Source organism: Mus pahari, chromosome 3 (genome assembly GCF_900095145.1).
Source record: "Mus pahari chromosome 3, PAHARI_EIJ_v1.1, whole genome shotgun sequence".
NCBI lineage: Eukaryota > Metazoa > Chordata > Mammalia > Rodentia > Muridae > Mus > Mus pahari.
Window position 1 is genome coordinate 61,904,524 of NC_034592.1, and position 16,488 is coordinate 61,921,011.

At 37.2% G+C, this 16,488-nt stretch overlaps 1 protein-coding gene across 1 annotated transcript in view; it reads left to right on the top strand.

Annotated features, from left to right (window-relative positions):
* The window catches only part of Agps (alkylglycerone phosphate synthase), a 101,828-nt gene that overhangs the window by 42,478 nt on the left and 42,862 nt on the right, over window positions 1-16,488 (top strand). The window contains exons 11-12 of the mRNA XM_021192479.1: window positions 5,255-5,382; window positions 15,787-15,838. Coding sequence (XP_021048138.1) covers window positions 5,255-5,382; window positions 15,787-15,838 — 180 coding nt within the window. The remainder of the gene's footprint in view (window positions 1-5,254; window positions 5,383-15,786; window positions 15,839-16,488) is intronic.

The window sequence follows — 16,488 nt, forward strand, 5'->3', positions numbered from 1 at the left end:
GTCCTGGAACTCACTTTGTAGACCAGGCTGGCCTCGAACTCAGAAATCCGCCTGCCTCTGCCTCCATACTTTTTTCTCTTATGACTTTTATTTTTTTTCATTTCTTTTTAGTGGTTGCTATATGGCTTTAAGTCTATACCTTATTTAAGCAGTCATAAAACACAGAGGTAGTACTTCTAGCTCTGTCCTTTAAACTTTCTATTATGTTATATGGTTATATATATCACCTGTATAACCTACCCAGCAGTATAGCTATTACTTTATGTAATTGTATGACTTAGAATGAGTCTGCTGGAAGGAAGGAGAGCAAGAATATACCTAGAGCTTTTGTTATTCATCCATTCTGGTTCTGCTGGTCTGTTCCTATGATTCAAGTCATTGGCCTGCACAGACCATTGTTTCTACTCAGCTCAGTGATGCTGAAGTTCAAGTGTTGAGTATATTATATGGTATTGTTTTATAGTATTGTTTTCAATGGTGTATAACAGTGGGTCTCAGCCTATGGGTTGTGACCCTTTTGGGGGGTTTAACAATCTTTTCACAGGGATTGCATTTCTGATATCCTGAATATCAGATATTTACATCTGATAAATATACAATTCATAAAAGAAGCAAAATTACAGTTGTGAAATAGCAGCAAAATAATTTTATGGTTGGGGGGGTCATCACAACATGAGGATCTTAATTAAAAGAAGGTTGAGAACCACTGATGCATAAGAAGTAAATATCTGTATTGTCTTTTATAATTGTAAAAATGTAACTTTGCCTTTGTAATCCCAACTGTGTTCTACCAAACAATTAGTCATTTTCTGCCTACATTGATTTTCATATTCTGGCCTTTAATAAAAGGAATCTCATAGTACATGAGCCTTGTAGGTTTTCCCCCCTCGTATTATATAACTGGTGCTACCTGTTGTGATTTTTATCTCTTTTATTTGTTGATTTGTTTATTGAGTTTCTTCTGTTTGAGATCATCATCTTCCAACTTGAAGAACTTTTAGAATTTATTCAGAACCTGGTCTGAACAAAGTCTCAGCTTTTGTTTGTCTTCATAGTTTGAATGTGGAATACATAATTTGTGATTGACAGGATTCTTCCTTTGCTCTCTGGATATGCTAGTCCACTATTTTCTGGCTTCAAGTCAGCTGTACATTTTATAATATTTTCTTGTTGATCATTTTCCGTGTTGCTTTCAAGACTTTTTTCTTGTCTTTGACTTTGAGCATTTATATCATCATCTGTCTATGGATATTTTTGTGTTGACTCTGCTTGATATTTCTTGAACTTATTTGATGTATTGGGTACTGTTTGAGGAAAATTTCAGCTATTTTTTAAAATAATTGTTCTGCTCCATGTTTTGTCTCTGCTCTTACAGTACTTTCATTATTTATCTAGTATTGTAATTAAAGGGTTTTGATGTTTTTCAGAGACTTTGTTAGTTTTTTCTTTGTTTTTCTCTCTATTCTTTTTAAAGCACAATGTGTCACAATCTCTGTCAGTCAGTCTTCAAGTTTGATATTCCATTTTCTGCCAGATCACATGTTGGGCAGTTTTTTTTTTTTTTAACTTCTTATTGATTCTTTGTGAATTTCACATCATGCAATCCCATCTCTCTGTCCCCTTTGTATCTTCCATCTGCCCTTGCAATCTCCCCTACCTAAAGAAAATAAAGAAGATAGACTAAAAGAAGGAAAAAAGTTTCATGGAAGCTATAATGTGTCATCATATATATCCCACAATATACCCTTTTGTCCACACATCTTTACTTGCAAATATTCATTGCAACCAGTCACTGGTAAGTTTTGAGGCCTCTGGCTTCTGTTATTCTATCAATACTGGATCCTCACCAGGACTCCTCTTGGATACCCTATTGTTTTCCATTGTCATAGAGATCCCGCAGCTTTGGATCTTCAGGACTGGCCTGTTACCTGCTCCAGTAATTCATAGATGGGGTAGATGTTTGGGTGGGACAACTCAAAGCCCTGGATCTGGGCCTTGGTAGTGTCTGAGCCTGAGTATTGGTCAGCCCACCGGCTCTTCTGCACTTGCACCACCAGGGTAAGCTCTCCAGCACTGCCCCTGGCTAGCTCACACAATGCTACAGCCAGCAAGGAACAGACAGGGTCATGCTCTCAAGCTCTTGGGGCTGACTCACCCATGCCTTTGCCACCAGAGTTAGCTCTACTGTGATGCTCAAGGTAAGATGCAGGGCCCACTCTCTCAGAGCTATAATTAGGGAGGGGCAGGGTTAGCTCTCCTGCTCTCATGACCTCTGGGCCAGCTCACCTGCATGCTTCATGAGGGGAGGGGAAGGAAAGGGGGAGGGAAGAAAAAGGGGAGGGGAAGGGCATCTCTCCCTTGCTCATGCCACCTCACTCCCTTATGGGGCCACTTCACCCACATTTCTGCCACCAGGATTAGTTGTACTGTGCTGGTGTGCAGCATCTTTAAATTGTAGTTACTACACATCCCAGTTCCAGAGTCTTCAATAGTTTATTGATAGTAGTTCTTTGATATAAATAAATGCTGTTTCGAGTGAACCTTGAAACCATTGCAAATAAAAAAAAGTCCAAAGGACCACATACTATGAGATTCATTTTATATAAAATATCCAGAATATGCATAGAGACAGAATATATTTACAAATAATTGGCTAGGGTGTGGGTCTGGAAATGGGGTATGTCTGTTTAATTGGCACAGTTGTGGGGAAATTCAAATGGTCTGAATTTAGTTTATCGTAATGATTATACATACATGTGAATATACTAAAAGCTACTAACTTTAGCATTTTCTTTTAAAATACCTTTTATTTCTACTTTGATAATTTGAAACATATATACAATATATCTTGAGCATATCCACCCTCAGCCTCACACTTTTCCTGTGCCTCCCTAACGTGTCCCTCACATCTTCCTTGTCACCGCCCTCTTCCTCCTCCTCCTCCTCCTCTTCCTCCTCCTTTTCCTCCTCTTCCTCCTCTTTCTCCTCCTCCTCCTCCTCCTCCTCCTTTTCCTCCTCTTCCTCGATTTAGTAACTCATTAAGTGAGCTGTCTATATAAGCATGGGCAACCAACCCACCAGTGGCTACATCCCTGAAGAAAAATAACTCTTCCTCCTGTAGCAGCCATCTGCCAATATCTGCTCAGCAGTAGAGCCTTAAAGGCACCTGCACAACCTGCTGGAATTACTGACTGGCTTGATTGTGTGGAAGTATCCATAGCTGCCTCTGAGTTCCCAAGTGCAGCAACCACACCATGTCCAGATGATAGTATTCTTCAGCACTCCAGCCTCTGGCTCTTACATTCTCCCTGTTTCTCTTCCACAATGTTCCCTGAACTTTGTGGTGTTGGTAGAGCTGTCCCATTTAGAGTTGAGCACTCAACAGTTATTCTCACCACTTTAACCAGTTTCGCACAGACTGAAGCCCATGGCAAAAAGAAGCTTCTCTGATCTTGATAGCCAACTCATCTGTGGGTATAAACATAACTATTTACAAGGTTGTTTATCAGTGTCACCGTAGCGAAACAATAGTAGTCCCTGCCCACCCTTGTACATAATACACAGGGCCTAGGACCTTCCTAGCCGCTGGCTTTTGGCCAGTATTACAGAACACTCCTATGGACCAGGCCCCAGATCCAATTAGAAAACAGTTGTTTGCCTCCCTAACAGTTATGCCAGGATTGTGTCCATGCATACATCTTGCCTGGCTGGTTCATATTGTAGTATTCAGGGTCCACTACTATAAAAGGTAGCCAACAGGGAGAAAACTTCCAGATCAGTTCAGCATGATTTCTCTATTTGCTGGACCCAAAATGTATTGTGTCTTCACCAGTAGGGTTTTACCATCTAGTTATGGTAGGTAACCAATAGGATAACAATAGCCATTATTTTGTTTTGAGGGCTTCTAGAATTGTAAATGGGTGAATCATTGAAATTATATCCCGAAGATACGGAAACAAAAACTTTAGTCATCTTAGTTATGTATTCTATTTTACATTTGTTTTTATATATTAAAATGTTAGTTGGGCAGACTTACAGAGATTTTTGTGACCATGCAAATTATAAGAGGCTCATATTTTAAATAAGATAGAAACAACATATAACTGTAATGAATATATCAATATATCAACAAATAACCTGATTTATTCTTCACTGACTCGGACTTGTCTTTAACACTGTGTGTACATCTTGGTAAGTCACTCTAGGGATTCCAAACATGACCTGGAGTTTGATTTCCATTGTTGTAACTAAGTTCTTCCGTTTCATTCACATATCTCTTTACACACTTTTTAAAAATGATCATTGAAATATTTGCTAATGGTACACTATTTGTACATCTGAAACCAGAGGTTTCAAAGCATTTGATTTTAGGTTAGTTTCTTTCAGTTTAATCTCTTTATGGCCCAAACAGTAAAGAATGTGTCATATGTGTTTTTTTTCATGCTTCCTACTTAGAATTATTTTGTGTCTGAATACTTTTGTTAAGAGCTTCTCAGTAATGTATTTGTCTTTCTATGTACTAAATCTGAGGACACAAGGCAAGGTCATAGTTCCTCAGAATCCTTCAGTCATTTTAAAGTTAGAAAATTAGCATCTTTTTGGCTCAGTAAATCTTTTCATAGTAAATATTGACACGTCAGAGTATACCTTTGTCAGTATGTGTGAGATGTATCAACTTGCTTCTCTATATTTTTCTTATAATGTGGTATAATGCTTAAAAAACCATTTAAGAGCCAGGTAGTGGTGGTGCACGCCTGTAATCCCAGCACTTGGGAGGCAGAGACAGGCGGATTTCTGAGTTCGAGGCCAGCCTGGTCTACAGAGTGAGTTCCAGGACAGCCAGGGCTACACAGAGAAACCCTGTCTTGGAAAAACCAAAAAAAAAAAACAAAAAAAAACCCCCAAAAAACAAAAAAACCATTTAAGAGTAACTTTCTTTATGAAAACTTAGAATTTTTTTTCTATATTTTTATTTAAAGATTTATTTTTATTTTATGTTTGAGTGATCTCCTGCATATTTATAAGGGCTTAGAATATTTTAAAATACTTATACATTAAAAAAGTCTAAAGTCATTTTTGAAATTATAAAATTTGCTTAATTATTCATTTTAGAAGACTTGATTAGCCATTATTCCCCATATAGAAGAGATCAAATAAATTTAACATGGATAATAGAATCAGTCGATGAAATAGATTTAAATATGGTTTTAGAAAATTGCCATGTGATAAATGTATTATTTCCCTTCTTTTCCAGGAACTCTTGGTGTAATAACAGAAGCTACAATAAAGATCAGACCAATCCCTGAATACCAGAAGTACGGCTCAGTGGCTTTCCCTAATTTTGAACAAGGTGTAGCCTGTTTAAGAGAAATTGCAAAGCAGGTAAAAACAAAGTAGAAGATATATATCAATTATATTTTAAACATTCTGCTATAATTGTGATGCTTCAAGGACTCTTGTGTATATTTAGTTGTGTTATAGTTGTAATTGTTTTACCACATTTTACATAGAGAATGACCCCTAAGTACACTTGTTTCATTCAGTAGTTATTTGCTCTCACCCCTGTCTCTTGTCTGAAGAGGCCTGGGTGATTTGGGCCCAAGGTAAGATGTGCTTTGATTCCTGGCTTTAAATGATTCTGCTTTGTGTCGAATGCTATATTTTAAATTATTTTGGAATAACACATTTTGTGATGAATTGAAATATTTAACTTATCTTAAATAAAGCATTTATTGAAATTAGAAGTAGTCACGTGTGGTGGTGCACACCTTTCATCCCAGGGCTTGGAAAGCAGAAGCAGGCAGATCTCTGAGCTCATAGCCTGGTCTACACAGTGAGTCCCAGGACAGCCAGGGTTGTGTAAATAGACCCTGTCTCGACAGACCGAGGCACCCCCCCCCCCAAAAAAAAAAAAAAAGGAACGAAGGAAAGGAAAGGAGAGACTAGAGTTAATGACTGAGCATCACTAACCACCAAATTTAGCAGTTTAAAATGTAGATAAGTGTTTTTAATATACAGAGTGTGCTGGTAGGTGCTACTTGGTTTTATAGTTTAAGTAATTTTTCTTACTTACTTTTTTCAAGACTCCTTTCTTTAAAAAATAATTTTATTTCATGTGCATTGGTGTCAGATCCACTGGAACTGAAGTTACAGACAGTTGTGAGCTGCCATGTGGGTGCTGGGGATTGAACCTGGGTCCTCTGGAAGAGCAGCCAGTGCTCTTAACTACTAAGACATTTCTCCAGCCCCCTGTTTGTAATCTTTAAAAAAGAAAAGGGAAGAACAAAAACAAACACAAAACCACCTCCTGCCTTTCTATAAAGAGATATATTATCATTTTTCCTTTTTCCTTTTTTTAAAAAGGACTAAATCATGCCAGGTAACCTCTTTATTTCATTCTATGTTTTAGTGTGGAAATATCTTACTTTACTCATTGTTTGAACTGCAGTAGTTTATAATAGTTTTGACCCTCCTCAGACGAAGGTTAAGGCAATGTAGTTCACCCCTTCTTGCTTTCTCTACAACATTGAGTTCCTTAGTGCTCTTCATCAGGCATATGAAAGGGGAATCTTTTTCCTTTTCTTTTTCTTTTCCTTCTTTTCTTTTTGTTAGCTATTCTCACTGAATAGCTTTGGAAAGCCTGGAACTTGCTATGTAGATTAGTCTGGCTTCAAACTCACAAGAGAGCCACCTGAGTGCTGGGATTAAAAACTGTGACACCCACTACACTGGAAGGAAACTTAAATATCACCTGTGTAGGTCAGCTTCCTAGTTAGCACTCAAGAAAACATCTGGCCAGTTATACATACTCATGCTGGACTGTCAGGTAGTGAAGTGCACAGGGATTGGACAGTTTTGCTTTTCAATTTAAAGAAAGTAATTGGAAGTTCACTAATTAAAAAATAAAACAAAAATTTAAATATATGTTAATTCTATCTATCTATCCATCCATCCATCTATTATTTTTTAAAAACCAGCTCTCAGAATATAGCCCCAGGCTGTATTAATGGCATAGTCCCTGTTGTCTGTAGGTCATGTTTTGACCATGGTATTTCTAGTTAATCAGTATTGCCTGTGGTTTTTTTTAGCAAAAGAAACATGAATGTCAAAGTAGTTTTTTATTTATTTTAAGTTGGCCATTCATTCATTCTTTCTTTCTTTCATTTATATTTAAAAGAGTAGAAAGTTTTGTTACCTGCATCAGGTAGAGTGAACAAAGAGGTTCTTTCCAAAGTGGTGGCTCCTTCAACAAAGAAAGCATTTCAAATTTTATGTTAGCACCTATACTTATGTATATGAAATCACACTTTAGAGGTGGGTACATTTGCATGCGTAGTTTAAGGTCATAGTTCAAGAAGGGAAAATGGATAGATTTAGGGACATACTTAGCTTGAAGGATGAAGCACTTATTGGAAAGGTTAAAATGGTAGATGAGAACATTTGGGCATGTTCAGCTTATGTTAAAAGGTGGCAGACCAGAATTCCTTTGGACATGCTTCCCCCCCCCCCCCCGCCCATCCCCAAAAGATTTAGCAGCTCAAAACAGGGTACCTTTCCTCATTGCCTCTTCTGTCAGTTCAACTCAGATTAAAAAATAATAATAATAAATGAAAAAGTATTTTAGATCGATCTATATATTTTCTTGATAAAAGATTTCAGGAGGGTCATGTTCAGCTGCGTTAGCTAATGCAATTTCTAGTCTCTCTTCAGGTCATCAACAAGTATTTTTAATTGGTCTTTAGAATTCAGGTATAAATATTTTATGCTTTCCTGAATGGCCATCTATTTTCCCACCTTGTACATACTCACTTGAAAATGCTTTTGCTTTCATCATTGAGAAGTGATATGTAAATCTATAAAAATCCTGTTCATAATATTATTATAGAGCCATTCAGTTTAAATAAGACTAGTTCATATAATCTGGTACAATTTTTATTGTAGTTCGATGTGCTCATATTAGAAGGTGACAGAGAAGAGCTGCTTGTGCTATTGATGAGACCCCTCCTCCTCCTTGTATAGAACAACAAAACTTGCCCCTTAACTCCTTTTAAGGATCTTTAAATACTAACTGATGACTGACTGTAGTGCTATTCACTGGAACATTTGGAGTAGAAGGAGTAATGATTCATAGTGCCACCATGTGGTTGCAGAGCAGACCAGCCAGAAAGTACCTGGCTGGACTGAAGTTTGGAGTAGTTTGTGTACTTAGTAATAAATAGCTTTTGCAGACAAACTGTATAGACTAGGAAGATTGTCTTATTTGAAACCAATTTAAAAATCTGTGTAGAGGGCTGGCGAGATGGCTCAGTGGTTAAGAGCGCCGACTGCTCTTCCAAAGGTCCTGAGTTCAAATTCCAGCAACCATATGGTGGCTCACAACCATCTGTAACAAAATCTGATGCCTTCTTCTAGAGTGTCTGGAAAAAAAAAAAAACAAAAAAAAAAAACCCTCTATTTGGGCCGGAGGGATGACTCAGTGGTTAAGAGCACCGACTGCTCTTCCGAAGGCCCTGAGTTCAAGTCCCAGCAACCACATGGTGGCTCACAACCATCTGTAATGGGATCTGACTCCCTCTTCTGGGGTGTTTGAAGACAGCTACAGTTGTACTTACATCTAATAAATAAATAAATCTTTTTTAAAAAAAAAATCTGGGTAGATAATAGTTTATTCTCAAGCATTGTTCCTCAAATGGATAAGAATGCCATTTATTGGTATCACATTTTTTAGGGACCCACACATTTCATGCCTTATAATGCAAATGTACAGACATCATTTGGGGATGTACAAACAAGTTTTTAATGGTTTAAGAGATAATTGCCCTTACTGGCTTACTAAATAGAAACCTCATGCCAATAGTAGGTGCTATATTTTGTTCTCCTTTTCTAACAGTATTTTCAGATAGAAAGGCTTAAATCATCATAGCTCGGCACAATTGCGTAGTTTGAGATTTGGCGTTTCAGTTGATAGCATGCATGGGAACTTTAGATTGACTAAAATAGTATATGTTTTATGGTTGTGCCCAGTTCTTGATTGAACAATATTTTCACTTAAGCTGCTTTCAAAATTTCAAACTGTGTGGTAGAAGAGTTCAATTCCCAGCAACCACATGGCAACTCACAACCATCAGTAAGGGGATCTGATGTCCTCCTCTAGTGTCTGAAGAGAGCAACAGTGTACTCATACAAAATAAAGAAGTGTTTTAAAAAAAGAACTTATGATTCTATCTTCTGTGTTGAAAGAGGCTGATCTCTTGCCATTAGAAGGAAACTGACTAGTATAAATGAGTGCATTCCTTGAAAACTGGCCCCTAGAGTCAGAGGTAGGTATTTAGGTGACAGCCTCTCCTTTACCAGTCACAAGGGGTGCTCTTCTCTGCTTCTCTCACCTTTGTTTTCATCATTTTAAGTAATTTTAAATTAACAGATATTTCCTTATGTTAATGTAGATCACATCAGGGAAGAAATAGTTTGTGAGTTCTGTAAATTCTGCAGGAGTTCAAAAGAGCTGAAAAAATTAGTTTTGACATGTACTTTATAAAAAAAGTATATTTTATATATTCAGCAGTAACTTTTGGGTGTACTTGCTACTTATAAAATACAATTGTCATTATGAGCTAATATTTTATATGTGCCATTTTTTTCCTTTCTAAAGAGAATAACTTTGGTCAGTGATTTAGCTACTTGTTTTTTACAGTTGTGGTCCACTGAAATGAAGGTCTTTCATTGTATAGCATGCTCTTTGCCAGAGGTTACTTAGAAGTAGGTATTGCTCCTTTATTAAACTGAAAATAAAACTAAAGTTATGATTAGGATACTTGTCTGTTTTTATGGCTCTTACAAGCAGAGGGAAATTATATTTACCAAATAATACATATTTCATGCTTAAAAATCGGAAATATTTGTCTTTAAGAAGAAATATCTGGTTTATACTACTAGATCCCTAGTTATATATGCATGTCATTTCCAGGATGACCAGTGAGTACTACCAATAGCTTTAAATATATGATTTCACCTATATTAACTCTGACATGTTAGAGGAGGAACCTATCTATCTATATTTAAAGTTTGCATTTCTAGAAACTTTAATTCAACACATATCTTTCATCTACCTTTGAACTTTTCATTAATTTATCATTGGCTTTGTATAGGAGCACTGTGATCTTAATGTTATACCACATAATAAAATAAGTAATGTGTAAAATCAGTAGAGAAGTTCTCAGTTTTTTGGTAATTAATGACACAACATATCTTAACTTCACTGAGTTTAATTTTGCATAGCATTGCCCATAGGCTGAATATTGGAGCATTTGTTTCTAATAAACATGTAGACTTTTTTTTTTTTTTTTGCTTTTTAAATGAATGAATTAATTAACATCCCAAATGCTGTCCCCTACAACCATTCCTACCCTCAGAGGCCCTTTCCCCATTTCGCCTTCCTTTTCTCATCTGAGAGGGTGGCCATCCCCTGGATATCTTGATAGGCTCAAGAATTTGAACAAGATGTTTGGCTTACCCTTTGAAGAAACAAACCATTTCAGTTCAAAGCTAACTCACTAGCTGTGGCAGCTCAGATAGAGGGCCATTCAGTGAGATACCCTTTTAATTTATCTTTAAGAACTTAAAGTAGTAGCTGTCTTAGGGGGAATTAAAAGGTATATTAATAGTGAACTTTGGTAAAAGCTAGTCAGGTCAGAGACATCTCTACTCATGTGCCTGATCTCAAGTGTATGGTTTTCTCTAGCAAGGGGAGTAGTTTAGTGTAAGAAAAATATTTTCCATGAATCTTTTGAGGTATTTCTTAAATAATTCTTTTTAAATTTATAAAATAGAGTGAGATATCTGTTAAGTTAGCACAGAGAGTAATACTAAATTTTACTTTTCGGGTTAAGGTTCAAGTGAATTCCTAGTTGTAATATTCTTAAAGGAAGGAAATTACTAGAAATTTGGCTTAGTCAAATCTATACTCATGTTTTGAGTTCAGTGTTTTTATTTATTTATTCATCAAGACAAAATGATAGATGGTTTTAAATTAGTGCTCAGAAGTTATTTTTATACTTTTTGGTGCTATTTACTGACTGTATGGCCTAGATAGGTGGTGCAAGTCAGATGTACAAGAAATCCTAGTAAGTGTACTTAGTTATTTTCTTAACTTTAGTACTCAATTTTTGTTTGCATATTTTAAAAATTTCTTGGATTTCTTAATAGCCCATTAGTTTGTTGAAATATCCCCTCTTAGGTTACTTCTGACACCTACCAGCAGGGGTCAATGTAGTGCCAGGGCTCCTTGCCTGCCTGCCCTATAGTTTCAGTGTTGCTTACTGGATGATTTGGTGTGACTTTGAACTCTTAACTGTTCTTAGAGTTTATAGTCTCTATCCTTGAAAGAGGATTGAGTCTGTTTTCAGCTCATCCTCCCCAGTTAGTTTTGAAAGCAGTGGAAATAACCTAATTGGTGCAGGGTTTGATGTTTGGGTATAGGAGCTTCTCTTTGATCAGTTGCTGTGCTAACTTTTTTTTATTTTTATTTTTCTGAGACAGTCCTGGCTGCCCTGGAACTCACTGTGCAGACCAAGCAGGCCTCAAATTCATGGAGTTCTTTCTATATGCCTATGCCTCCTGAGTGCTGGGGTTAAAGGCATGTGGCACCACCACCAGGCTGTGATAACTATCAATTATTCTAAATTCTGTTTATAAGAATATTTAGAATGATTGTAATAATTTACAAATTATCAGTTGCCAAAGGCCAGCAGACTAACCTACACCCTTTTTTTTATTTGAATTCTTTGCTCATGAGAATTTACTCAAGACAGCAACTGCAAATATATTTCTTGACTTTGGAAAAAAAATGAGTCCTTGACTTGAATTTGACAATTTCTAAAATTCAGTGTTAAAAACTTGGTAGTATTTGCTTATGTAATCCAGCCACCAAGTTAAAACCACACAAAGTTTATATGAATATTGGTAGCTGCATGATTTAGCAAGTGCGCTAAACCTTCCTTACCTTTTCCCCCATTTATTTATTTTTTTATTTTGAAAAATTTATACATAGAACATTGGAATAAATATTATAGCGATCACCTGCATATTCACTTCATAGGTCTGATGTTTTCTGTTTGTTCCTTATGTACACGATTGTGGACTATTGATAATTAAGTTGCAGACACCATAACACATTGACTCTCAAGTATTTCAGCAGTCATCTCCTAAAAAAAATTAATAGGGAATAGCATTGTTTGTAATCACAATTACAGGAAATGATAATCATGATTATCATTTCTAAGGAATTTTAGCAGTTTATTTCTAAACAAGATTTTTATTTGCATATTTAAGAAGGTTGCATTCTAATAATTAAATCATTTGAGAGATAGAATGGCACTCCATTCTGTATCCTCCAGGACACCTTGGACCATTTGGTGTTTTCCTGTAGATCTCAACCTACTACCCGGCATTCCTTTTACCATCTGACTGCCAGGTTGGCAGCTGCGAGAGTCAGGCCTGGACTTTGTTGTCAGTAGTCCTTGATGGGCAGCATAGCCCAGCCTCTGCACCTTAAAAGTTTGCCATACCATGCTTTGTTGAAGCCTTTAGGCACACTTTTAATCCCAGTACCTGGTAGGCAGAGGGAGCTAGATCTCTGTAAGTTCAAGGTCAGCCTGGTCTACATAGTGAGTTCCAGTCTGGCTACACTGTGAGACCCTGTTTATAAAATAAAGGCTGGATAGATAGAATGGGTAGAGAACAATGGAACTACTTGTAGCTTAAGGAGATAAAATCCAATTCAGATTCTAACAATGGAGCCAGCATAATCTGTGCTTTCTGGATGTGTTTCTACCTCAGAGACCCAGTAGCCCAGCTCTCCTCCTGACCACAGCATTTACTGAGAGTGGTGTCTTTCTCCCACTTTGTCAGCATGCACTTGTGTGGCTTGTTTTCATGAATAGCACCTACCCTTGAAGCAGGTGAACTGGAATCTGGCTGGTGGCCACAGGTAGAATGTACAGTTCTCATCAGAAATTTAACCCTCCTCCACAAAAAATCTCTGAATTCTTTAATATTTTGAGGTGTGCTTATGTCAGAACATATAAACATGTCTGTTTATAGATATTACCTTGTAAACGCCTATAGATATTTTCTGCTTATTTTAGGAAGAAAGGAAATTTGACCTAATCAGGTTTCATATATTTTATTAGAAGTCACTGTATTCATTTTATTATAGGCATCTGGATTTGTAAATGTGAAGAAAATTGACCCACCTTTAGTGTGGAAACTGGTGGTGATTTTAGGAATTTCTAACCAAACAACAATTCCTTTATACCACGCTTAAAATTATCCTGATTGTAATTTTTTAAACTGTTAAAATTTTAGTAAGACCACAGGATGGCCAATATAATAGTTTTGATGTAATTTTTGGTTCAAATATGAAGCTAAGAACTATGTGGTTAGTGATATTGTGTGTGTGTGTGTGTGTGTGTGTGTGTTATGTGTGTGTGTTACTTGAAACTGTTCATCACTAGTCATGACCTTGGTCTCTGCTGTTTCATAGTTATTTGTCCTGGACAAGTATTTTAACTTCATCCATTCTTGTATCTAACTGAAAAGTAGTTAGTGCTAGTTATGCTTCTGTGACAGGGTTGTTGATAAACAGGGCAGCAGTTTGGAAACAGCACCCTGGATAGTGGGAGTTGGTGGGTTGTCACCATGTGTATTAGATCATCTGTTACTGTCCCTACAGACCTGCCAGTGACTCTGAAAAGTCACTTGAACTATTTCGTCTTTAGTATTTAGATGAGTAAATAAATGGTTTAAACTTTAAAATAGGAATCTTATCAATCGTTTTATTGGGTAAAATTGTGTTTTATGCTTTATAATAATTAAATACTTGTTCAACTAAAAGCAAGTAATAGCAAAAATGTTTTAATGCATATTTTAAGCTTTTAGGTAGTTTTGGAACTTTATAGATTTTATTGATAAACGATACTATGATGACAGATGTTTGGAAAGTTTATGGCAGTTTTTGAAGGCTGAGCAAGTAGGATTGCTGAGCGGAGGTTGGAGACATCTGGGCTACATAGCAAGATGCTGTCTCAAAAAAATGTTTACAGCATTTTTCAAAACATTTGCTCTAAAAACAGCCCTTGGTAGAACTTTAGTGGTCTTAAAATCTTGTGTAGGAAACAATAATCCAGTTTGGGCCTCAGACCCTTTTATAACTTGGCCATCACACAGTTAATAGAATGCAAGATGAATGTATTGTCTGCACTCTCAGGGCTAGTGTCTGCATTCTCTTCTCACCGTTTCCATCCGTTCCTACTTGGACATCTGCAATCTGCAAATCCAAATACTCCCAAATCTGAAATGTGATGTTGGTAAGTTGTTGGTGAAAATAGTTGGATTTCAGGGCATTTTTAGATGTCAGGTCTACAGGTGGAGATTACTTACCTTGCACCTGCTGTCTTCACTGTGTGTTTTGTGTGTTGTTTTCTTCCTTGCAGCACTTAGTTCCTAGATACATACGACACTGGAACAGCCTTTTTATTCTTCACACAGATATCCTTAACCATCAAAGTTTTACTGCTTCTTACATTACAAGTAACCCTGAGAGAATGTAGAGCTCTGTCTGAGTGTCTGTATGTTTTTCCTTTTAAAATAGTTTGGGGAAGGGTGTAAAGAAAGGAATGGGTCCTCAAGTTGTCTTTGAAGACACTGCAGATACTTTTTGGAAGTTCTTTGGTGTATAAACATTTCCACCAGTGTTTTCCTCATTTTAAAAGTGTGCAAGAGGCTGGGGATGCATCTGAGTTGTAGAACATCGACAGCAGGTGTGTGTATGGGCACGACCTGGATTCTCAGCACTGTTTTAAAAAAAAATAAGGAAAAAAGGAAAAAGGAGGAGATGAAGGAGAAAAAAACCTGCAAAAACCTACTACAGTATTAAAAAATTTGAAGGACTCTATAAAGCAGAAAAGAAAAACTTTGTATATAAGTGGCAGCAGAGGAAAGAGAAGCAAGTTCTCAGGACAGCTGTTATCTACCTGCCGGGTGGCAAGCTTAGGGAAGATTGAGAACATCTCCAGGCATGAACTGGTTGATTGTGCTGTGGGTTTATTTCTTTTTTCTTTTCTTTTCTTTTCTTTTCTTTTCTTTTCTTTTCTTTTCTTTTCTTTTCTTTTCTTTTCTTTTCTTTTCTTTTCTTTTCTTTTCNTTTCTTTTCTTTTCTTTTCTTTTCTTTTCTTTTCTTTTCTTTTCTTTTCTTTTCTTTTCTTTTCTTTTCTTTTCTTTTCTTTTCTTTTCTTTTTTTCTTTTTTTCTTTTTTTCTTTTTTTCTTTTTTTTTTTTTTTTTTTGACAGAGTTTTTCTGGTAACCCTGGCTGTCCTGGAACTTACTATGTAGACCAGGCTGGTCTCAAACTCACAGAGATCTGCCTGCCCGTGCCTCCTGAGCACTGGGAATAAAAGTGTACAGCACCACACCATTTGGACACAGGCCAAAATGTGCAATTCTTAAGATACATATTTAGTCTTTGGAAAAAAAAAGTTCTATTTTGTTGTAAAACAGTCCATTTTCAGGACTGGCATTTCTTTTTAAGTTATTGCCAAGCAATAAGTATATTTTATTGCTAAGATTAAAAGTCTGAATGGTCTTCATGAAATTATATAAATCATTGAGATTCTTTTTCTTTTTATGCATCTTTAGGAGCTAAGTCCTTACATATGTCAACAGTCAGGTCCTGTTTGTGTGACATTTTAGTGAATTGAGTTGACTCTCCACCTTCTCTTTCTTAAACAGAGATGTGCTCCTGCGTCTATCCGCCTCATGGACAACCAGCAGTTTCAGTTCGGTGAGTAAACAATGGCAGTTTGAAAAGGTGCTATTAGCCCAGAGTTTCCAGAGGACAATGGCACTTGCCATGGCACTGCCCTCGTCCGGCTCCCAGCCTAAGGAGAACTCAACCTTGTAAGTGAGTGAAGCAGCGGAGGAGGGCTGTGGACAGCGCAGGGGCTGGGCTTTGGGGATACTAGGCTTCATTCATGGAGCCTTTACAAGGTGGAAGAGGAATACAAGGAAAGGCTTCTGTAAGAGGCTGCCCGTGATCTGAATCTAAGGGGAGATGGAGGTCTGTGGGAGTGTTCTGCTCTACCAGACTTGATCCCTTGTTGGCAAAGCTGGGCTTGTGAGAGCACAGTAGCATGACTTGGAGCTTTTTAGATGTTTCTGTGGTAATTTTTCTGTCTGCAGTAGACTTTCTCTGTGGAGGGGCCATCAGTCCTCTTTGCCTCAGAAAGCTCTTTCTGACGGTCTTACTCAGGGTGAGTTAGGAGGAGCTGGACTGGAGGTGATGTTTCAGGTGGTGTAACGTGAGTGTGGTGAGTCTGAAGTGCCCTGAGCAGAGTGGCAGCAGAGGGAGAGGGGCAGATCTTCAGGACAGCTATCTGCCCACTGGGTGGCAAGCTTATCAAAGACTGAGAACGTCTCCAGGCTTTATTTGGT